General features: G+C 39.7%; 1 protein-coding gene across 3 annotated transcripts in view; it reads right to left on the minus strand.

Moving 5' to 3' along the window:
• The window catches only part of LOC132391211 (protein furry homolog), a 260,162-nt gene that overhangs the window by 102,917 nt on the left and 132,034 nt on the right, over nucleotides 1-25,211 (minus strand). For all 3 annotated transcript variants that reach the window (XM_059964113.1, XM_059964112.1, XM_059964114.1), the window contains exons 23-27: nucleotides 19,545-19,669; nucleotides 16,308-16,365; nucleotides 13,319-13,410; nucleotides 10,289-10,461; nucleotides 4,993-5,153 (exon numbers count right to left, since the gene is read on the minus strand). In XM_059964113.1, the coding sequence (XP_059820096.1) occupies nucleotides 4,993-5,153; nucleotides 10,289-10,461; nucleotides 13,319-13,410; nucleotides 16,308-16,365; nucleotides 19,545-19,669 (609 nt within the window). The remainder of the gene's footprint in view (nucleotides 1-4,992; nucleotides 5,154-10,288; nucleotides 10,462-13,318; nucleotides 13,411-16,307; nucleotides 16,366-19,544; nucleotides 19,670-25,211) is intronic.

Below are 25,211 nucleotides of genomic sequence, written 5' to 3' on the forward strand. Positions count from 1 at the left end.
TGTATCACAAGCAATTGCCACTCAGCAAATGAGACTACAGATCGAACTTCAGTCTCTTGTCACTATGGCTTTTGAAACCAGTGTTCAGAAGGACATTCAGAATGTTATAGCAGTCCAGTAATTTGTCCCCTATCTGATTACTAACACTGGTGTGAGTAACAGTGGTTCTATGGAGTTAAGATTCCCCTCAGAAAAGCAGCAATTTTGCTCATATAACTATCATTTTACCAATAGGTTAGTCATCAACAGCCAGACTAAATTGCTGAAACTCATGCTAATGCATTGCAATCTAATTCCACATCTGAAAACCTAAGCTGCTCAAGGGTATCTGCCGCTATTTATTTACAGGTATTTATTTTCAGCTACAGTGTTGAATAGGCCCTTTTCACATGCTTTATGTGAGAATGCTGTTCTTGGACTACAGTTCAGCATTCAAAACCACAATTCCATCCAGGCTCGACAGGAAGCTCAGAGGCCTCGGCCTTCACCCTGCCTTGTGTAGCTTGATCCAGGACTTCTTGTCAGATCACCAGCAGGTGGTGAGAGTGGACTACCTCACCTCTGCCCCTCTGACCCTCAACACAGGTGCCCCTTAGCGCTGTGTATTAAACATTGTGTATTGTGTATTGAGAGGGTGAACAGCTTTAAGTTCCTTGGCATAAACATCACTGAGGATCTCACATGGTCTGTACATATTGGCTATGTGGTTAAAAAAAAGCATAACAGTGCCTCTTTCACCTCAGAGGGTTGAAGAAGTTTGGTATGGGTCCCCAAATCCTAATAACTTTCTACAGGGACACAGTTGAGAGCATCCTGACTGGCTACATCACTGCCTGGTATAGGAACTGTACTTCCCTCAATTGCAGGACACTGCAAAGAGTGGTGCAGACAGCCCAGCACATCTGTAAATGTCAACTTCCCACTATACAGGACACTTACTACGAGAGGTGTGCAAAAAGGGCCCGAAGGATCATTGGGGACCCAAGTCACCACAACCACAAACTGTTCCAGCTGCTACCACCTGGGAAACTGTACCACAGCATAATAGCCAGGACCAACAGGCTCTGGGCAGCTTCTTCCACCAGGCCATCAGACTGATTAATTCATGCTGACACAACTTTATTTCTATGTTATATTGACTATCCTGTTGTACATACTGTTTATTATAAATTACTATAAATTGCACATTGCACATATAGATGGAGACGTAACAAAGATTTTTACTCCTCATATATATGAAGGATGCAAGTAATAAAGTCAATTAAATTCAGTTCATCAGTCTTGAATGCCACAGATCTATCCCTCAGCAGACCACGAATCTCCTGGTTTATCCACAACTTTTGATATGGGTATCTCTGATATGTTCTTCAAGGTACACACTCACCCACACAGGTTTTGAAGAAGTCAGTGATAAATATGACATATTCATTTAGAATACTGAATATTGTCCTGTACACCACCTTAAAGCAGTCCTGAAAGCACTCCCCTACCTTCCTTGACCATATCTTCTTGGTCCTCACCACTGGTGCTGCAGTTTTTAGTAGAAAAACTGCAGAACCCTATATACTGGGAGTAGAAATACAGCCAGGTGATTAGACTTTCTAAAGTGGGTGTTTTTGATGGTGGTATAAAAGTGTTCAAGTGTGTTGGTTCCTCTAGTTCCTCAGGTGATATATTTGGTGGTAGTAGCAATGGGCTGCTAATAAATGGAGAATTCCATTTAGATGGTGGTGTGTATATACACAGCAGCCTCTCAGGAGCCAGCCAAAGGTGTTTTTTCTTTGTTAATTGTGTTTTTATATATAGTAAGACTATTGTTGACTTCAATAACTATGTGTACAGCAAATCTACCACATCAGTGAGCTGCTCATTGTTTGGAGTAGCCAGCTGGTGGTTCAGAGAAGGCTAATTGGGCCGAGAGAGTTAGGTTAGGCTGAGGAAGTCGAGTTGGACTGTCAGGCCAAGAGAGTTGTGTTGGCGCTGTAGGGCCGAGGAAGTCAGGTCAGGCGATGGAGCTGTGGGAGGCGAATTGGGAAGTGGAACCTAATGATTCAAGTCCAGCCGTCGGGCCAAGGGTTTTGAGTCGAGTCATCGGCCCGAGGGATTTGAATTGGTCCTCTGGGCTGTAGGAGAAGCGGAATTGGGTTTGAAAGAGCTGATCTGTGTGCAGACCATGCTGCTGCCTGCTACTTGAAGGCACTGGAGTTGGTGCCTTCAACTTGGTGTGAATGCGGCATGTAGTGAAACCATGAGTCACTGTTTTTGACGCTTCCTTTGCGATCGCAATACTCTGTTGGACATTGATTATTGCAGCCTGCTTCCTTTGTTTGGCGGAAGATGGGCAGCAAGGCAGCAGCATCGCCTTGGTTGTAGCGAGGAGTAGGCCTCAAGCCTTGGGCTTGTGTTGTAGCATGGCATCTCTGCTCAGTTGGGGGTGATCGCTCCCATCGGTGCTGCCCTCTAGTGTTGGATCGGTGGAATTACAGGCTAAACTGCTCGAAAACATCAATTTGTTGGACTTGGCACTCAGGATCTTGGACTAAAAGTGTGTTTTCTTACATGACTATGTTCTTTATTTCCTTTCTCACTATTTTGAATGCACATATATGCTTTTGCACCTTGGCCCCAGAAGAAAACTCTCATTTGCTGTATCCAACAATTGTTTGAATGAAAATTAAACTTGATTTGAAATGGGACTGTATTTGACTCCAGAATTAGTTGCTTACATATAGTTTGGCAAGATGGAGATTATCAGAAAGGAGCCTCTCTTCCTCTTTTTGCATGTCCTTTACCTTTTCCTACTTCTGTTGTGCATGGATGTTGAACTGCATTCCAAATTTACGTAATGCAAAAATTTTTAAACTTTAGAGTGCCACTCATATGGTCTCATGGTGGGGGGGGGGGGGGTGAGTCTCATACTCTCAGTCGCCTCACACCACGGAAACTGACATAAGCACTGCCTGATGAGCCTATGAGGCTTGGGACAGACTTTTTAACCACCTGATAATATCCTTCAATGACAGAGCTCAGAATAAAATATTGTTCGGGAAAGTCAGGAGCCAGGCATCCAAAACATGTGGCTGGCCTAATGTTGCCAACTGAGAGAAACTAGGGCAACAGTATTGGGAACATTGGCCTGGGAGAGGGACGTTGACGTTGATTTGCTTATCCTTCCATTATGGTGTAAACAGTCTGCAGCGCAAAATTAACGTATATGAAATGTGCAGTTTTGATTCATCAACATTTTTGGGACACTTGTTGAAAATACTCAGCGAAGTAGACTCCAGCTTGGTTCAATTCTTGAATTGGAAAACACCTAAGAAAACTGGGATGGAAAGGTTTACTGGCTGGGGCAACAAACGCATGGGATACTATCATTCCCCATGCAAAGCTTCTTTTGCAGGGGAAGTTAGACCACATTGACAGACCTGGAAACGTAGGCCACATTGTCATAGAAATGCCCACTCCCCACCCAGAAGACCTGAAGCCCTCTGTTGGTCAGGGTCGACCATTGGTGTTGTGTCCTAGCTATCTACATGATATGTAAGCCAGGGCAATACGATACAGAGAGCAAGCTATTTGCCATGTTGCAGGCTCCCCCCTCCATGCAACTGATTCATCCAAAGGAATGACAGAGACCGATACAGTTTGACACCAGTCGCATCACCAGAGTTGCTAATCAGAGTCGAACCCAACATAGGACTGCCTTAGGGATTCCAGCTCCAGATTTTTCCTCAGTCTTTACTTTCAAAGCATTCCCCATAAGTGGATATAGCTACAAGGCAATGGAGATTTGAGATCAGCAGTTTTCTTTTAGATGAGCTGCCAACCTTGCTGATGAGCCCATCTACGCAAAGCGATTGGTTTTAAGGCACCAGTAACCCACCTTTGCCCCTTCTCCTGTCGGTAGAAATGGTTCCACTGGGCTTAGTAGCTAAGCCACTTGGTTGTCAGAGGCTATGTGAGACACACGTCATTTGGAGCATTTAATACGTAGTAGGAGCTTATCCCACTACCACAACCCAAGCCTCCCTAGCTGTAACAGACCCACATAAGGTACCCTATTTGGAAGGCCTGCAGTTAAATCAAATACCTACTTAAAGCCTTGGATTCTTCAACCTCCAATGTATAATATCTCAGAATTTGATGGAAATACAAACTCTGATCTATCCAGCCCATTTGTAATACTTATCATCACTGATTAGCTACCTCCACAAATTTAACAGTACAAGCTTTACCTCTCTGGACCAAATATCAAGCCCATTTCTCATGATCAACATGTGCTACCTTGCTCCCCAATCAATGTGTCCCCATGCCAAATGCAATCCTGCTCCCTGATTGCTGCTACAACAGGTTCCTTCCATTTATTTAATTTCCCCTCCTGACAACATACAGTCTTGTTCTTTGATCACTGCCCATGCCATGACCGTGATGCCCTTCTCCTTTATCTCCTCCCCAAGTGCTGTCTTGCCCTTGTAGGGTAATGTAATGGGTGACAGATGACTCATACTGTTCAGAATAGAAAATGTTCTACATAATTCACAAACATTGTTATTAAGTTGTTGTGCTTAAGAGACAGTGTCTGATGTGATTATGTCAGAGTAAGGTGACCACTTTAGTTTGTTCATAATGGAAGTAAGGGGCTGAGGCTTTTGTTAAGCACATGACTCTTGCATGTTTTACTCCTAAACTCTTGAACTCCCCCTTTCCTCCCTTTGAAATACCGTCCTGCTCCCAAATCCCCTCTTCCCCAGCAATGCCATGCTAGTCACAGTTCACAAGCACCAGTGATAAATTTAGAGGAGTTGTTGACACAAAGTATTTCACCAATTTACCATTTCCCAAGCCCAGTCTTGGGAGCAGAGGACCAAGTAGCATTCTTGAGCCTCTATGTCACTGCTTTTGCTGATTCATACTGCTGAATAATGATGAACTATGAAGAATGTCAACCTTAAAAGGATGCAACACAAAATCAGTCAAGGGTAAACATACCTTCAATGCACAATACTGGTATCTTGTGATTTGGTGATTTCGATCACTATAGCGATCCAGAGGAGTAAACATGACACTAAATGGCCCTGCCCACTGGCTGAACAAGATGAAAAGATGGTGACGCAGACTCTGTTGTGGAAAAAGGAATCTGCGGTGATGTACTAAAGAGAAAAAAAATTTGATTTAATCTTTACTAAGGAAAGTCACGTAAAAATTACAGCTATATCTAAAGGTGGGCTATTTTTTCATCATTAGATATATGGTTCAGGTCATGAACAAGTTCTTTTAAAAAGGCAGCATTCTCATGTTAGAATATAACACTCTCATGATTAAATCTGTATTGCACTGCAATTTTATGCAGCAGCTAAAAGAAATCTTTTGACATCGTGATGTATTTTTTTAATATTTCAAACAATTTTAGATTGGGTTGTCATCTAGAAATGTAATCCAAAATGTATTTTGTGTAGCCACTATTATTAAACTGCAAAGGAAGACTATTAATTAAGGCACAGTAAACATTTAAACAAGTAGGTTATGTGTTTAAAATTAATTAATACTGATGGAACTGTGATTGTAAGACAAAACACTGATGAAAATATTTTAGACAATTCAGTTTAGAGGCTATTTCCCCCCCCCCCATTCAATGTTTTATTTGTCCATTTTGTGCTCAGAGAATGTGATGGATTTTTTTTTTGGAAGTGTGTAGTTCGTTTATTAGAAAAATAAACAAGTTGAGGTTTTTGATGAGCTATACCCCTCAGCAACAAGTATATTCCTTTGGGGGGGGTGGTGGTGCGGGAATGACCTATCAGGGCATAGCAGCAGTAGCCAGGCCAGTGGCACTGTGGCCAGCTCTGAAGCTCAGCAGGAAAGGGATTGTGGAAGTGATAGGAGACTCGATAGTCAGGGGGGAAGACTGGAGATTCAAAGAGAAGCCACGATGGTGTGTTGCCTCCCAGGTACTCGGATTCAGGATGTCTCAGAGCAGCTGCAGAAGATTCTCAAGAGGGAGAGTGAGCAGTCAGAGGTTGTGGCACATGCTGGCACCAACGACATAGGTAGAAAGATGGAAGAAGTCCTACGCAGTTGAGTATAGGGAGTTAGGGAAAAGGCTGAAGAACAGGATCTCCAAGATAGTAATCTCTAGACTACTCCCAGTGCCATGTGTTAGTCAGGGCAGGAATAGGATGATGGTACAGATGAATGACTGGCTGAGGAAGTGGTGCAGAGAGCAGGGTTTCAGAATTCTGGATCATTGGGATCTCTTCTGGGGAAGGTATGACCTGTTCAAAAAGGACGGGTTACACCTGAACCCGAGGGTGTCTGATATCCTTGTGGGCATATTTGCCAGAGTTATTCTGGAAGGTTTAAGCTAATTTGGCAGGGGGATGGGAACTGAAGTGATATGGCTGAGGAATGGGCAATTGTTATACAAGTCAATGTAACGAGACTGTGAGGATGGACAGGAAGATGATAGGGCAAAATTGCAGTCATGAGATGAGGTGAAGTGTAACATGGATGCAAAATCAAAAAGCATCATGAATGCAGGACTGAAGGTGTCATATTTGAATACAAGCAGTGTAGAGAATAAGGTAAATGATCTTGTAGTGCAGTTGGAGATTACCAGGTATGTCAGTTTGGAAGACGCTGAGATGTGGCTGAAAGAAGATCACAGTTGGGAGCTTAACATGCAAGGAAACACCATGTATCAAAAGGACAGGCGGGTATGCAGAGAGGGTGGGATAGCTGTGCTGGAGAACAAATGCTTTGAAAGAGGTGACATAGGAATGGAAGATGTAAAATCCTTGTGGGCAGAGTTAAGAAACTGCAAGGGTAATAAGACCCTGATCGAAGTTATATAAGGCCTCCGAATATTAGCCAGGATGTGGGATATAAATTTCAACAGGAAATAGAAGTCATGTAAAAAGGGCAATGTTACAACAGTCATGGGGTGGGGGGTGATTTCAATATGCAGGTAGATTGGGAAAATCATGTTGGTGCTGGATCCTGAGAGAAAATTTTGTAGAATGCCTAAAGATGGCTTTTTAGAGCAGTTTGTGATTGAGCCCATTAGGTGAAAGGCAATTCTGGATTTGGTGTTGTGCATTGAACCAGAGTTGATAAGGGAGCTTAAGGTAAAGGAACCCTTAGGAGATAGTGGTCATGATAGAATTCACCCTGCAATTTGAGAGGGAGCAGCTGAAGCTGCATGTATCAATATCACAGTGGAGTAAAGGGAATTACAGAGGCATGAGAGAGGAGCTGGCCAAGGACAACACTGGCAGAGATGACAGCAAAAAAGCAAAAGAGAGGGCATATAATATAGCAAAAATTAGTAGCAAGTTAGAGGATTGGGAAGCTTTTAACAACCACAGAAGGCAACTAAAAAAATATAAGGAGAGAAAAAATGAAATATGAAAGTCAAAAATAATCAAATCATAGAAAAGGCAAAATCCAAGCTGGAAATCCAATCAACACACCCAGTTTGGAAACTGATCCAAAAATACAAGGCCACAGTTGCAATAAAATTAGATCCAAATCTCACGTTATTATTAATTCTATAAAACAACAGTTTTACAATTATATATTTCACAGAGTTTATCAGACACCAATGGTTAACTAGAGGTTTCTAGTTAAAATTATTAAAGATTGGAAAAGGAAAATAAGAGTACAGTATTTTAAAAATAGTAAAAAGGCAAACTGAAGTGGGAATATGGCATGTTTAGGAAATAGGTAAATTTATTGGCACTCTATCTGACAAATTACACCATTGAGTTTAAACATAACTTTAGAACAATGTTATGAATCAAATAACTTACAGTTTAGACTACAAATTAAAATTATTGAAAACAATCTGAGGAGGGAGTACATAAGTTACTGGCCACTGGAATTATGCTTTTATCTGATTGGTTCAATTTAAAAAATATCTTCGTATTATTGAGTAAAAAGTCTATGCGAGATTGGCAAATATGATATTGCTAAAATGAAAGTGAATTTGACAAGCTGATGAGAAGAGTTTATGTACTTAGAATGGTGAAAATCTTTAATTTCCAACTTTTGTGATGTGAGATGGATTAGAGTTTAATGAACAGGATATGTGGATAATGAGTATTTCAGATATTCAGTACCTAAGCAGAAACATTACAGAATAAATGTAATGAGTTATTTATTTGTTAATTTTCTTTTGTTACTGCTCTATTAAAAGTCTTTTAGCCTTGGAATAACATTACATATTATAATTCTAACATCAGCAATCATCAGGGCTCAAAGCTAGTTTTCTTTCTTATTTCAATAATATCAATGCAATATTTAAAGGGCATGAATAAAAAAAAAACCTGTAAGCTGAAGCTGAAATGGTTTAGTTTCTTTCAACCAGTGGGAGTAGATGAATATACAACCAACTAAAATCTTAATTAGTAACCTACATAGTGTTACTACTAAATTTTTAGCTTTTGTTTAACTAAAGTAAACTTAGAACAAAATATGAAGCTATACATTTGTAATTTAGTGGTGGAATGCTTAATGGGACATTACATCTGCCTCTGCACTTCAACACATGAACAGAATGTCTCTCAGTTATGAGAATTGCAACATTACCAGTTCAAGACTATTAAAAGCTAAATCAAAGAGAAATATTTGATAATATGGAATGACTTAAATTCAAAACTAATAGAAGGAAATTGATATGAACTTTTAAAAATGTACATAAATCTTGTCTATTAAAATTTCTATAATAATTTCACTATCATTGACATTTGTCTCATGAGCCTGTAGTTAGCTAGCTTATTCCTGTTACCGTTTTTAAATAAAGGAACAACATCAGCTATTGTCCAGTTTTCTGATGCCTCATCCTGTTGCTAATGAAGACAGAAAAGCCACAGTAAGGGTCTCAGCTGCCTCTTCTTTGTACTCTCAGCATTCTGGGATAGATCCTGGTGATTTATCCAATCTAATATGTTCCAATACATTGAATACTTCCACTTTCTTAATACTGGCATGATCTAGATGATCAAATTATCCCTTCTTGAGATTAGTATTCTCATGTACTTCTCTTTAGTGCATTCACTCAGGACCTTGCCCACATCTTCTGGCACCACACAAAGACTACTCCTTTAGCTCTTTAGAAATTTATCGGTTGAGATACAGCGCAGAACAGGCCCTTCTGGCCCTTTGAGCCTCGCCACGCAATAACTTCCGATTTAACCAGAGTCTAATCATGGGACAACTTACACTGAACAACTAACCAACAATTGGCACATCTTTGAAACGTGGGAGGAAACTGGAGCACCTGAGGGAAATCCACACAGTTATGGGGAGAGCATACAAACAGTGGTGGGAACTGAACGCAGGTCACTGATACTGTAAAGCGTTGTACTGTGCTACCCATCTTCTGAAGGGATGTGCTCTTTCCTGCCTATCTTCAAGCTCCTAATAGAAAAGGATATTTCATGGCATCTTTTTGTCTTCCTAATTTCTTTAAGTATTCTCTATGTCCTCCATATTTTTAATGGACTTGCTTAACTGTAATGCTTATGCTATCATGTGTTTTTTTCTCCAGCTCCAAACCTTCAATAAGCTTTATTTTGCAAGGTTCCCTAATCTTCCCATCTTTACCTATGACCTTTTCCAGAATATGATGGCCCTGAACTCTTGCTAACTTTCTCTTAAAAGACTCCCATTTGTCAGGTCTTTTTACTGCAAGCATCTTCTTCCAATTTACTTTCATCAGGTCCTCTCATGCCGCTGAAAGCAGCCTTGCCCCAATTTAGGATTTCTGCTTGAGAACCAACCTCATTCCTTCCATGAAAGTTACAGTCTTATGGTCACTGTTTCCAAAGTGTTCCCCAACAGATGTTTCCACCACCTACTTGGTTTCATTTCCTAATATATGATTAAGTATACAACATATTCTGGTTGGACTATCTACATACTGCCTGAAAAACTATCTATGACACATCTAACAACCTACGGAACTCCCAGTCAATATTGGGAAAGTTAAATTTCACCAATAGTTGGAAAATAGAGTGTAACCCTTCTCCAAGTCTTTGCTTCATGGTCTTAGCAGTGGAAATTCCCTGCCAGAGTATGAAATAATAACGTTTATCTTATTGTATCCTATTGCGTAAGCATTAAAAATCTTCAAGACTTTTTGTGGTAAGTATATGAAAAAGTAAGGATAAGATTTAAATTCTGTTTTTGGAAATTTTTTTCAAAATGAAACTTGCCACACTGGGATCAAGAAATTAACAACTATCCCTCATAAAAGTAGAAAAGGAATAGTTAAGATTGGCTTTACCTGGAACACACTGTATCAAATTTGCTACCATTGCACTAAAATGAGCTCGGATGTCTTTTAGAATCTCAACATCTTTGTCATTTTCTGCCTCCAACAGCATCCTGGTTAAATCGACATATTCTAAGAACAGGGCTCCCAGTGCCAAAGTATCCCGTTCTAAAGCTCCATTAGTACTATCAAAGAAAAAGAAAACTGTTTATTCAAGTGGTTGATAATTAAAAGGCATTTATTTACTGCAGTTATCCAAATACACAGGGAACAGTCATCATCTAACAGTTTAAAATGATTTTAAAAGGTTAAAAACTAATATGGAGCTTGTTAGAACAACAATGTGTGAAGAAAGTCAATTTGCAATGTTGTGTCCTTTTGTATCATTATTAAGCTTCTTGCAGCTTTTGAGGAAAAATATCTAAAGGTTTTCAGGTAATAGGCAAACAAGGAAGGAAGTCCAATATATTAAGACATGAGTTTGCTGACAAACAATGAAGCATTATAATCCAGGGCATTTATGGATGGTGATGAAGTGGAGTGGTGTGCATGAGATGGTTTGAAAGTGATCACATCTGTTTGATATCAAAGATTTGCAATATACCTGGAAGAAACTGGATGAATGCTTGCTCTGCAATGACTTTCACTGCTGGCACAGCCACATGGTAGCTATAAATGTTTAAAAAAATAGATTGCGTAGGCCTGCATTTGACTTTACAATATTTCAGAATCTATTTAAACACTTTCCCACTGCTCTGGGTGCAGCTATATCTGAATTTGTATTTTGGTATCTTGGCAAGGAAGGACTGTACTAAGTATTAATTAGCCTGGCAGTTTTTTTTAAAATTAAGTACTAAAGGGAAACATATGGCTGAAATAAAGAACTAGAAATCATTTAGAGTGGGATTCATAACCTTTCGTGCCATCTAGCCTCTTGTCCCAGTTTTCTCCAGGAATACACATTTGATTGCACTAAACCATCTCCAATTAAACTGGTGGATAGCTACAGAGTACCTGTGGAGCAACCTGAATAGTTTAACATGGCACAACACCAGCCGCCAAGAACGGCATATAAAATAAAAACAGAAAACATCTGAAATACTTAGCAGATGAGGCCGCATCTGTGGGAAGAGAAACAGAGTTAATGTTTCAGGATGAAGACCTTCATCTTAGGTTTAAAATTTTCATTCACAAGAACGGTATCTCTTCTTATTCAATAACTGGGGACATGGATACCAATTTGGAAACCTCTTGTGAACTTGATAGAATAGGAAGACAGAAAGCAGCAGACTATTTATCAGCCATCAGAGAGGACTCAGAGATGTGAATTTTATTTTCAATCATTTGTTTAAATGAGCTTTGCTTGTAGTTGCTTCAGCACAAGCGAAGTAGGAGAAACCTCTGAGTCATACTGTTGTGCACTCAAGTCCAACCCAAAGATGATTTAGGCAACATTCCAGTGAAGTACCAAGAGGATGCTGCATTGTTAAAGATGCCATTTAACTTATATCCTGTATGCTGTCAGGTGAGTGCGGAAAGTTCCCATGGTTCAAAGTGCAAAGAAAAGCAGTTGTGATATCCCTAGAGAAATGGCCCTAACCAGGGTGATACCCAATTATTGTTATTAAATAGTTATTTGTGAGAGTATCTGCTGTATGGAAACTTGAATGCAAGGTTCTGTTCATTACAATTGTGGCTAAACATTGAAGGGACTTCATTAGCTAAAAGAAATATTTTGAAAAATGTTATTTAAATGCAAGTCTTTATCCTGATTCTTCAACCACAATGGAGAACCATCGTATAAAATTATATCAACTTTCAGTATTCACCACACAAAATCACAATGTGCAAGATATGTTCTGACATGTCTTTTGATGACTTTAAGAAAGCTGACCCTCGATTTCCCACTACATTTCCCAGGAATGTTAAGACTCATTATGTATATGGCAGAAATGCAATAAGTCAAGGACTACATAGTTTTGCTGTTACTTAATAAATTACCGCATGTGATATGAGACTTGAACATAATCAATAATTGCTTCTCACACACAGAAACTACAAGTAATCAAATGTTTTTATGTAGTTTTAGAAAATTAGAAATATTGCTTAAGCACTCTCAATAATATATTCCATGCAATTCACATAAGATAACATTAAAGCAACTCATTGTATTTTTCCTGTAGTGTAGGAAACCTTAAGACCAGGATGAACAAGTCAACACTTGGCAAAAGCTAGAGGAACTCAGAAGGTTGGATAGTATCTATGGAATCAATATTTCGGGTTGAGATTCTTCATGCTGATTGAGAACTTCATCCACTGGTGAAGTTCTCAATCCAAAATGTTAGCAGTCCAGTTCCCTCCTCATTGTTGAATTAGTCCAGCTTTTTGTGTGTTGCTGTAGATTTCCAGTCTGTGTCCTCTGTGAACTCACTTATGTTGTTTATTTCACTATATTTCTCTGGTAATAAATGGTAAAACTCCAAAATTCCAGCATTCTACTGTTCAGAATTCTCAAAGGTTCAGAATCAGACGCTTATGAATCTGCAAACTGAATTGGCAAACCAGAGTGCAAGCTGATGTGTGGCCACATCCAAGGTTTAGATCTGGAATGTCAGAGGTAGGGACTTTAGATTAGAGTGGGGGTCCCCATGTTCACTTATTTTCTCTTCCTTTTGAACTTACAAGGCTCACTGAAAACTTTATTATACAACCATACATTTCAAAAAAGTGAAATATAAGTGTGTTTGGGTATTAACAAGAGCAAAATTCAATAGTTTGGAGAAGCTGCTAATCCAGCAAAGTCCAAAGAGTCTTACAGGTATTTTGCTGTTTTTCCCTTTGTACAAAATTGTCCCCTCTGAATTTTACCCTCACTCTTGCAATTTTGGAATGAATACTCAATTGTTTCCCAAAGTTTTAAAGTCTAAGGGTATGCTACAGCTTGTTGTCTTTTGCATCCAACAATACACAATCATGTTTCTAATACTATATACTATAGTATATATTATAAAAGGTAAAATAAGTCTTAGACAGTAAACTTACTTATCACTTATGACACCAGCATCAGCAAGAAGTTCAAATATTCTTAGAAGCTGCAATCTTAATAAATCTCGACGTTCACGACGCTTCTTGTTCTAGAATAGAAATTCAAAAAAACTTGTCAACAGACTGAAAAGTAAAACATGATCTGATTACATACATGTAATGTACATTTTATAAGATCTAACTCTGGTGTGATTAAGCGATTAATAGAAAATAAAAAGCTTTTGAATGTCCTCTGTGTAACTAATGCTAAGTGGTAGCCTGGTAAGGAATGGAGAGAACTGGAGTAATTGTGGAATTTATTCTTGGTGTATTTCAGTAGCATACCATCTTATTTTTAATCAAACCTGTGTCAACAATAAGAGCAATTTCACAAAGCCTGGCAGGGAGGAAGGAAAGTTTATTGGGTTCTGGGTCAGAAGTAAAATTTAAGATTGATTTTGGGTAAGTAATCGATTGCAAAGCAATTTATTACATGACCAAAATTAGCATTGAAAAAGATGAAGAAATATTCTAAAGGGGAGGATGAGGCAACCATGGTTGACAAGGGAAATCAAAGACACCATAAAGACGAAAGAGAAGCTCTATAGCATAGCAAAAATTAGTGAGAAGTTCGGGGATTGGGAAGCTTTTAAAAACCAACAGAAGGCAACTAAAAAAAAGCCATAAGGAGCAAAAAGATGAAATATAGAAGTAAGCAAGCATGAATTTAAAAGAAGATACTAACAGATATTTCAGATAAAAGAGGGGCGAGAGTGGATATTGGACCACTGGTAAATGACACCAGAGAGGTAGTAATGGGAGACAAAGAAATGGCGGAAGAACTTAAGTATTTTTCATTAGCCTTCACTGTGAAATACACTAGCAGTATGCCAGAAATTCAAGTGTCAGGGAACAGAAGTTAGAGTAGTTGCTATTTTTAGGGAGAAGGTGTTTGGGAAGTTGAAAGATCTACAGGTCGATAAGACATCTGGCCAGATGGACCATAGCCCAGGTTTCGGAAAGAGGTAGTTGAAGAGATTTTAGGTAATGATCTTTCAAGAATAATTAGATTCTGGAATAGTTCTGTAATCCAGTCCCCCAAATGTCACTCCACTCTTTATGAAGCGATGGAAGCAGAAAAAAAGAAAATTACAGGCCAGTTAGCCTGTCTTCAGTGGTTGGGAAGATGTTGGGAAGCCATTATTAAGGGTGAGGTTTTGGGGCACTTGAAGTCAAATAATAAAATAGATCAAAGTCAGCTTGGTTTCCTAAAGGGTCAATCTTGTCTGACAAATCTGTTGGAATTCTTTGAGGAAATAACAGGCAGGATTGATAAAGGAGAGTCAGTGGAATTTATTTACTTGGATTTTCAGAAGGCCTTTGACAAGGTGCCACACATGAGGCTGCTTAACAAGATAAAAGCCAATGATAATACATGAAAGCTACTAGCATAGATAGAAGGTTGGCTGACTAGCAAGGGGCAAAGAGTGAGAATAAAAAAAGGGCCTATGCTGGTAGGCTGCCGTTGACTAGTAGTGCCCTCATGGTTCGGTATTGGGACTGCTTCTTTTCACATACTATGTCAATGATTTTGATGATAGAATTGATGACTTTGTAGCCAGTTTTGATGGAGGGGAAGATTGTGTTGCAGAAGCAGGGAGCCCATAGAAGGACTTGCACAGGTTGGGAGAATGGGCAAAGAAGTGGCAGATGGAATATAATGTTTGGAAGTGTGTGGTCATGCACTTTGGTAGAAGCAATAAAGATAAAGACTATTTTCTAACCAGGAAAAAAATTCAAAATTCAGAGGTGGAAAGGGACTTGGGAGTCCTTGTGCAGGATTCCCTAAAGGTTAACTTGCACATTGCGTATATGGTAAAGGCAGCAAATGCAATATTAGTATTCATTTCAAAAGAACTAGGAAGTAAGAATAAGGATGTAATGGTGAAGCTTTAGGAGGTATTGGTTAGACCACATTTGAAGTACTGTAAGCAGGTTTGTGCCCCTTATTTAAGAAAAGATGTGTTGCCATTAGAGAAGGTCCTGAGGAGGTTCATGAGAATAATTCCAGGAATTAAAAGGTTAATCTGTGAGGAATGCTTGATGGTTCTTGGCTTGTACTCACTGGAGTTTAGAACAATGAGGGGAGTCTTATTGAGACCTATTGGATGTTGAAAGGCCCAGATGGAGTGGATATGGAGAGGATGTTTTCTGTAATGGGTGAATCTAGGACCAGAGGGCACAGCCTCAGAATTGCAAGATATCCATCTGGGATAGAGATGAGGATGAGTTTCTTCAGCTAGAAGGTGGAAACTCCGTGAAATTCATTAACACAGGTGGGTGAGGAGGTCAAGTTATTGAGTATATTTAAAGTGGAGGTTGTGTGGCATGTGGCCAAGCGGCTAAGGCATTGGACTAGCGATCTGAAGGTCGTCAGTTTGAGCCCCAGCCAAGGCAGCGTGTTGGCTGCAGTGCACAACACTGCTCCAGTCCACACAGCTGAAAATGGTTACTGTCAAAATGCTGGGGGTTAACCTCGCGATAGACTGGTGTCCTATCTGGGAGAGGGGTGGGTGGGGGGGGGGGGAAGTCACTTCAAGCCACGGAAAACAGCATAAGCACTAATGCTGGCCTCTAACAGGATGGCCTCTAAGTCTTGGGACAGACTTTAACTTTTAAAGTGGAAGTTGACAAGTTACTGATTAGTCAGAGTAGCAAAGGTTTAGAGGTTTAGAATGGGGTTGAGAGGATTAATAATGATGGAATCATGGAGTGGAGTCAATGAGCCAAATGACCTAATTCTGCTCCTATGTCTTAAACTGAAAATTTAAATACGTTGTATTTTCTTGTTTAATAATTCCTGTTATAATTACTTCATAAAAAATTGTTTAATCCTAACAAAGATTAATGGAAACCATTTAGATTCCCCAAGCAAAGAAATAAGCCCAGCAGAAACTCAGATTATTTCTATAACAATATATCAAGCAGCAAAATATAAAGAACTAACCTCTGGTCGACGTTCAAGAGCTTCCTTCATCAATGGATGCAACTCTTCAACTAATTCCCTGAATCAAGAAAGAGAGGTAAGTATAACTTATGACATTCAGTAAGGTAAATAAACAATGATATTAATGAGGAGCACTTTTTAAAATAGAAGTGGTAATCGACTTATATTAATACATATAAATGAGAAGGAACTGCTTTTCCCAGAGAGTGGTGAATCTGTGGAATTCTCTGCCCAAAGAAGCAGAGGAGGCTGCCTCAGTAAATATAAGTCAAGGTTGGATAGATTTTTGCATAGTAGGGGAATTAAGGGTTATGGGGAAAAGGCAGGTAGGTGGAGATGAGTCCATGGTCAGATTAGCCATGATCTTATTGAATAGCGAAGCAGGCTCAATGGGCCAGATGGCCTACTCCTGTCCCTATGTAGATTCAGTCTAATGGAAGGTCACTGATTGAATCATTCTGCTTCTCTTGCAACAGATGTTGCCTGACCTATAGAGCATTTCCATCACTTTCTGTTTGTATTACATATTTAAAGCTTGTACAGTCTGTTACTTCTGTATCTATTTAAAATAAGTGATTTGAAGAAAATAAGTTAACATATTCATTGCAGCAGAACACAAAAGAGAGTCATACAAAGTTGACCACTTGGCTTCAACCAAAATCTTCCTTTTGTTTGATATTATAATGTTCAATCATATGCACTGAAGCTTAAGTAATCCTTTCCAATGTTAACTACCAGGTGGTGAGAACGTTTGACCTGTGCTTTGGCTACAGAGTCAGAGAAATAGAAATTTGGCACATTGGAAGTTTGTGGTTGGAGGCATCTGGGTTTAGTTTGAGAGCTGTATTTTGTTATGTTGGTGGCAGTGCAGAGATGTTACATAATGGATAAATTGGGACACAATGTTTTTGAAGGAAGGGGGAGAGAATCATGTTCATGACTGGGATTTATGTTGAGGAGGGTGATGAAGATAGAGAATAATATTTGTCATATTGTTGGAAGCATGAGGGCTAAAACCAGAATCAAGATCTGGATTAGTTATGTTGTTGGTGTATCAGCCTAAAAGTATCCAGCCAGACTCTAGGAAAATACCAGTGGCTAGAAATGGCTCCTGGAAACCAAGAACTAAGCAGTAACGAGAATATAGATGAGCTGGCTTTACATCCTACTATGAACTATCCAACTGAAAGCCACCTGGAGAATAGAACAATCACACAGGGATGTTTTGAGAAATAACATCATGTAAAATGGACATTGTGATTAATTAGCAAAAGAACACATACTCAGATAATTAAGGAATTGATGATTGAGGTAAATGTGGAACTGCACCTTGAGAAAATGATGGCAGTCAGCACTACCCAGCAGCACATCCTTTGAAAATATGCAATGTCCAGACAAACCCTTGAAGTTTTCAATTAAGGGCCACAACAGAAATATCATTAGCATCCTGAAGGTGCATCAATCTAACAACTCACTAAGAATGCATAATGATTTATAGTCAAGAAGACTTCTGAAGTACTGAAGAAAGAGGAATTGCAATAACCTTCCAATAAAAACTGTGTAATACTACAGAAAAAAACTGAGTGAAGGAGAGATATAGATGTGTTAAGTGCATTATATTAATCACAACACTGCAATGCTGTAATAAAGCAGTGCTGTACTGTCAAAGGCATTGTTTTTCCAAAAGGAATCAAAATCAAGGTTTGTTCTGCTTTTTCAGTTAGCCTGACAGTGATGAAAAGGAGGGAAGTTATTTGGATGTTATCCTGTCTGATATTTTCCCCTTAAACAATGTCCTTAGTCATTATTCTATTGTTGACTGTGTTGCATTGTTGCTGAAATACAATGTTATCTTATGTTACAACATTTCCAAATATCAAACACACTTCATTAGTTTTAACGAGCCTTACATTACTCTTTCATGAAAGTAGCCATGTAAATATATGTATTTTTCCTTTAAATCAGAGGTTCCTAGCCCTTTTTATGCCATGCACCAATGCTATTAAGTAAGCGGTCCTTTGATCCAAGGTGTGAACCCCAGCTTTAAATGAAGTTTTGAAAAGCAATTTTCAATGAATATGAACTTACTAAAAAGGCTCTAATAGATGACAATCAGCTGTCTGGGACATAGTTACAAAATGGAAATTTAACATACTGATGCCTCTCCTCCAAATGCATAATAGCTCTAATTATTTGTGCCTGCTTTGTTTCCAAACCCTTTACCCCAATCCATCTACTGTTGTAATCTTAAATCCCAACATGGTCTCCAATTCCATCACTAACTTCAGTGATGTATTTCACTGTCCCCTAACAATGTAACAAAAAAGCAGCTAAAGTAGGAAAAAGCTCAGTCTGCATGTAAACATGGATTGCCTTTTATATTTATGCTAACTTTTCCAACTATGTTCATGATAGAACTTAAGACCATAAGACTATTGGACATAGGAGCAGAATTAGGCCATTCAGCCCATTGAGTCTGCTTCACCATTCTATCATGGCTGATTTATTATCGCCCACAATTCCATTCTCCTGCTTTTCTTCTGTAACCTTTGATGCCCTGACTAATCAAGAACCTGTCAACCTTCACTTTAAATGCATCCAATGGGTTGGCTTTCACACCTGTCTGTTGCAATGAATTCCATGGATTCATCACCCCTGGCTAAAGAAATTTCTTCTCATCTCCGTCTATGTAAATAGACATCCCTCTCTTTGGAGGCTGTGCCCTCTGGTCCTAGACTCACTCACTACAGGAAACATGCTCTCCACATCCACTCTATCTAGGCCTTTTGATATTCAATAGATTTCAACAAGATCCTCCTTCTTCTAAACTCCAGCGAGTACAGGCCCAGAATTTATTAAAAATTTCCAGTGTAAAAAAATCAGATTTATGATTTTTATTGTCATCAAGCACCGCATTTTAACATTCTGAATTTCCTTAAAGAAAGAAGGGCCAGTGCATCAAATAAAAAGTAGGCCTCTGCCAATATCAAACAACCATTCACCTGCATATTACATTGAGTAATTGCAAAGTGACAGTGCCAGATAGCACTTAAGTGCCCCAAATCAGATGAGTGAGTTTTTATGCCTTTAGAGAAATGCACACAGCTCTCACATCATGACATAGTCAAGAAGTTACTTGATGCAAAACAACTGTAAGCAAAATATTAGAAGAAATTATCCAACTTTATTATGGTAGACATGCTTTAACATGCAAAATGAAAATGATTATGCAAGTACCTGAAAACAAGAGAATTTGTCCTTCCAAATCCAAGTACAAGTGATTCTGTAATTTCAATGCTTTCAGCCCGCATCAATGGAGCCAATTGTTTCAACAATACTGCCACAGATGGTGTTCCTATAACCTGTGCAACAATAATATCTTTAAAATATATTAAAGAATTTTCCTACAAATAAGTAGTAAGACAAAAGATAAAACTGTAATTAAATAGAATTCATGAATGATAACACAAAATTAATATTTTATAAGTTTAGTCGGACTACATTTTGCACTATCATCTTTTACATAAAATGTTTAGCCTTTTGTAAGACGTGGTGTTGCCTGTGCAGTATAGTTGGATTTCCTTTCAAACCATTTAATTTAAAGATGGATTGCTGCTGCTGATTTATGTTTGCAATCAGCAAAAAGACACACAAAGCACGGACTGACTTCTTTGTCTTCATTTTCTCTCTTCTAGCATTTGACTAAGTTAGCTTGCTAATCTCCTCCAGGAAAAAACATATGAATGAGGCCAGTTACTAAGTGGATTATTCACCTCTATACTCGTGACCTTCTACAGATGTGTAGTAGGGAGCATCCTAACATGCTGCATCACTGCACGGCGCGGAAACTGCACTGTGGTGGACAGGAGGACTCTACAAGGTAGCCAAAACTGCCCATAACATCACTAGCACTAGCCTACCCAACATCAAGGACATATATATAGAAAAAGGCTAGTACCATCATGAAGGATCCCACTTACCGTGCTCATGGACCGTTTGTTCCACTCCCAACAGGGAGGAGGCTATGTAGCTTCCACACCAAGACTACCAGATTCAAAAGCATTACTTTCTCCAAGCAGTAAGACTGATCAATACTTCCAACCACTAACCCACCCTTCGACACTCCCCCACCACACTTTATCATTTACTGTCAGAATCACCTTATGTACAGACACGCCTATTACTCACATCACTTTAATGACATACAATCAACCTAAATACTATATAGAAGCTATTTTATGCATTTATATTTATTGTGTTTCTGTATACAGTCGTCCCTCGGTATCCACAGGGGATTGGTTCCAGGATCCCCTGCAGATACCAAAATTCGTGGATGCTCAAGTCCCTTATATAAAATGGCATAGTATTTGCATATAACCTACACACATTCTTGAGTATACTTTAAATCATCTCTAGATTACCTATAATACCTAATACAATGTAAATGCTATGTAAATAGTTGTTATACTGCATTGTTTAGGGAATAATGACAAGAAAAAAAAAGTCTGTACATGTTCAGTACAGACGCAAACATCATAGTTCTTCTGGGAACACTGATTCTCCTGTGATCTTTAAGTTCTTGAGGCTGTAGCACTTTACATAGCTAGCCAGCCATCCCTTACTGGCCTTAAACTGCCCAACAACCTGCACCTGGACTAGGCCCTCCATATATATACTTTCCATGTACGTATCCAAACTTCTCTTAAATGTTGAAATCAAGCTCACATGGACCGCTTGTGCTGGCAGCTCATTCTACACTCTCACAATCCTCTGAGGGAAGGAGCATCCCCTCATGTTCCCCTTAAACTTTTTAATCTTTCAACTCAACTTCAGTACAAAAAGAGTGCTTGCATTTCCCCTATCTATACCCTTCAATAATGTAACAATACCTCTCATAATTGTGTATACCTCTATCAAATCTCCTTTCAATCTTCTAATACGGTCCTAACCTATTCAACCTTTTCTTGTAATTCAGGCCCTCCAAACCTGGCAACATCCTTGTAAATTTTCTCTGCACTTTTACAACTTTGTTTACATCTTCCTTGTAGGTAGGTGCCCAAATCAGGCCTCACCGACGTCTCATACAACTTCAACATAACACCCCATTTTCTGTGCTCAACACATTGATTTATGAAGGCCAATGTGCTTAAAGCTTTCTTTTCGACCCTATCTACTGTATCGACCCTATCACTTTCAATGAATTATGTACCTCTATTCCCAGATCCCTTTCTTCTACCACACACCTCAGTGCCTTAGCAATCACCATGTAAGACCTATCCTACCAAAGTGAAAAACCTCGCACTTGTCTGCATGAAGTTCCATCTGCCATTTTTCAGCTCATTTTTCCAGCTGATGCAGGTCTCTCTACGAGCCATGATAGCTTTCCTCACTGCCCACAACACCCCCAATCTTGGTGTCCTCCGCAAATTTGCTGATCCAGTTACCACATTATCACCCAGATCATTGATATAGATGACAAACAACAACATACCCAGCACTGATCCCTGCAGCACTCCACTAGTCACAGGCCTCCAGCCAAAGAGGCAACCCTTTACTCCCACTCTGGTTTCTCCCACAAAGCCAATGTCTAATCCAGTTTACTACCTCATCCTAAATACCAAGTGACTGAAACTTCTTAACCAGCCTCACATGCAAGACCCTGTCAAATGTCTTACTACAGTCCGTGTAGGCAACACCCACTGCCTTGCCTTCATCTACTTTCCTGTAACTTCCTCAAAAAATTCTATAAGATAGGTAGATGGTAGACATGATCTACCATACATGAAGCCATGTTGACTGTTCTTAATCAGACTATTCATCTATCCAAATACTTACATATATGGTCCCTTAGCACAGTGGACCCCAACCACCAGGCTGTGGCCTGATGCCTTAGAATACCTTCCAATAACTTTCCCATACCTGATGTCAGACACACTAGCCTATAATTTCCTGGTTTCTGTTTGTATAGATAGGCTGATACTTTATTGATCCCAAAGAAAATGACTGTGTCACAGTAGCATTACAAGTGCACAGATATACAAATATTAGAAAAGAAGTAAGAGAGAATAAAAAATAAGTTACCTCAAACAGTCTAACAGGAGGGGGTTATCACTTCCCCGGCTATAGGTTGAACCATTATAGAGCCTAGTGGTTGAGGGGAAGAATGACCTCATATAGCACTCTTTGGAGCAGCGCAGCTGTCTTAGTCTATTACCAAAATTGCTCCTCTGTTCAACCAAAGTGGCATGCAGAGGGTGAGAAACATTGTCCAGGGTTGCCAGGATTTTCCATAGGGTCCTTTGTTCAACCACAGCCTCCAGAGTGTCCAGATTGACTACTATAACAGAGCCAACCTTTCTAATCAATTTATTAAGCCTGCTGGCATCACTCATGTTGATGCCATTGCCTCAGCACACCACTGTATAGAAGACTATATTGACGACAACAGACCAGTAGAATATGTGAAGGAGAGGACTGCATACTCCAAAAGACCTCAACTCCTCAGGAAGTAGAGGCGATTCTGGCCCTTCTTCTACACAGCCTCTGTGTTGCTGCTCCACTCAATTCAAGTCCAGGTGCACCCCAGGTAGCTGTAGGTCCTCACTTCTTCCATGTCCTCACCATCAATAGTAAAAACGAACAGTGCAGACTTAGTATTCCTAAAGTCCATCACCATCTTCTTTGTCTTATTGATGCTGAGCTGCAGATGATTCAGCTTGCACAGTTTGACAAAGGCCTCCACCAGGGTCCTGTATTCATCCTCCTGTCCTGCCTTTATACACCCAACTATTGCTGAGTCGTCAGAGAATTTCTGCAGATAATACGACTCAGTGTTGTATCTAAAGTCTGAGGTATACAGGATAAACAGAAAGGGTGCCAAAGGGAGCCCTGTGGGATCCTAGCACTGCTTATAGCCAAGGCTGACATACAGCTGAAGCTGTACAAACTATAGTCTGCCAGTCAGGTAGTCCATTATCCAGGATACAATGGAAGTGCTAATCTGCATGAACAGAGCTTTTTCCCCAGTAATGAGGGCTGTATGGTATTGAAGGCACTTGAGAAATCAGAAAAGGTAATCCTTACAGGGCTGCCCTTTTTTAAACAGTGTGACAACATTGGCGATCTTCCAGTCGTCTGGTACTTCTCCTGTCGCTAAGGACATTTTAAATATCTCTGCTAGGGCACTGGCAGTTTCTGCACTTGCCTCCTGTAGGGTCCAAGGGAACACCCTGTCAGGCCCTGGGGATTTATTCACCCTGATTTGTCTCAGGGTAGCAAACATCACCTCCTCTGTAATCTGTACATGAAGTCCAAGACTCTGTACCCATCTCTCGAGTAATACAGATGCAAAGAATGCAGTTAAGATCTCCTCCATCTGTTTTGACTCCACACATGGATTGCCATTCTGGTCTTCCAGAGGACCAATTTTGTCCCTAGCAGTCCTTATCTGTCAAAACCCTTAGAATTCTCCCTTACCTTGTTTGCTAGAGCAATCTCATACCTTCTTTTAGCCTTCCTGATTTCTTTCTTAAGTGTTCTCTTGCATTTCTTATACTGCATAAGCTCTTCGTTTGTTTCTATCTGCCTGTACCTGCTATGCACCTCCTTTTTCTCTTAACCAGTGCCTCAATATCTCTTGAAAACCAATGTTCCCTACACTTATTATCTTTACCTTTTATTCTGACAGGCACATACAAGCTTTGTACTCTCAAAATTTCATTTATGAAGGCCTCCTACCTTCCGAGTACACCTTTGCCAGAACACAGTTGGTTCCAATCTACACTTGCCAGATCATTTCTGATAACATCAAAATTGGCCTTTCTCCAATTTAGAATCTCAACCCATGAACCAGACCTATCTGTTTGCATATCTACTTTGAAACTAATGGCATTGTGGTCACTGGATGCAAAGTGTTCCCTTACACAAACTTCTGTCTCCTGCCCTGTCTCATTCCCTAATAGCAGATCCAGTATTACACACTCTCTCATTGGGACTTCTACGTATTGATGAAGGAAATTTTCCTGAACACATCTGACAAACTCTATCCCATCCAGCTCTTTTACAGTACGGGATTCCCAGTCAATATGTGGAAAATTAAAATCACCTACTATAATATTATGTTTCTTGCAAAAGTCTGTGATCACTTTACAAATTTGTTCCCCTAAGTCCTGTTGACTGTTGGGTGGTCATACCTTAACATGGTCATACCTTCCTTATTTCTCAGTTTCACCCATGACACCTCATTATTTGACTCCTCCAGTCTGACCTAACAGACCACTTTAGCGACATTTTTCTTTTCTAGTAACACCATCCTTTCTCCTTTAATCCATCTCACATTGTCATGTCTAAAACAATGGAACGCAGGAATATTGAGCTGCCAGTCCTGCCCCTCCTGCAACCAATTCTTACTAATGGCTACAATGGCATAAAGTGATCCATGCCCTGAGCTTATTGGCATTTCCTGCGATACTTCCCGCATTGAAATATACACATCTCAGGACAATAGTTGCACCACGCTCAACCTTTTGATTCCTGACTTTGTCTGAGGTCTGACTAACACCTGTCTCCACAACCTCTCTACTAACTCTTCTGGCACTCGGGTTCCCATCCCTCTGCAACTCTAGTTTAAACCCACCGTGCAACGTTAACAAACCTTCCCGCTAGGATATTAGAGCCCTCTAGTTCAAGTGCAAACCATCTCTTCTGTACAGGCCCCACCTTCTGTGAAAGAGAGCCCAAGTACTCAAAAATCTTATGTCCTCCCTCTTACACCAACTCCTTAGCCACATGCTAAACTGCATAATCTTCCTGTTTTTGGCTTCACTAGCATGTGGCACAGGGAGCAACCCTGGAGGTCCTGCCCTTTAACTTAGCACCTACCTCCCTGAACTCCCTACGCAGAAC

This window comes from Hypanus sabinus, chromosome 3 (genome assembly GCF_030144855.1).
Source record: "Hypanus sabinus isolate sHypSab1 chromosome 3, sHypSab1.hap1, whole genome shotgun sequence".
In the NCBI taxonomy this organism is placed as follows: Eukaryota; Metazoa; Chordata; class Chondrichthyes; order Myliobatiformes; family Dasyatidae; genus Hypanus; species Hypanus sabinus.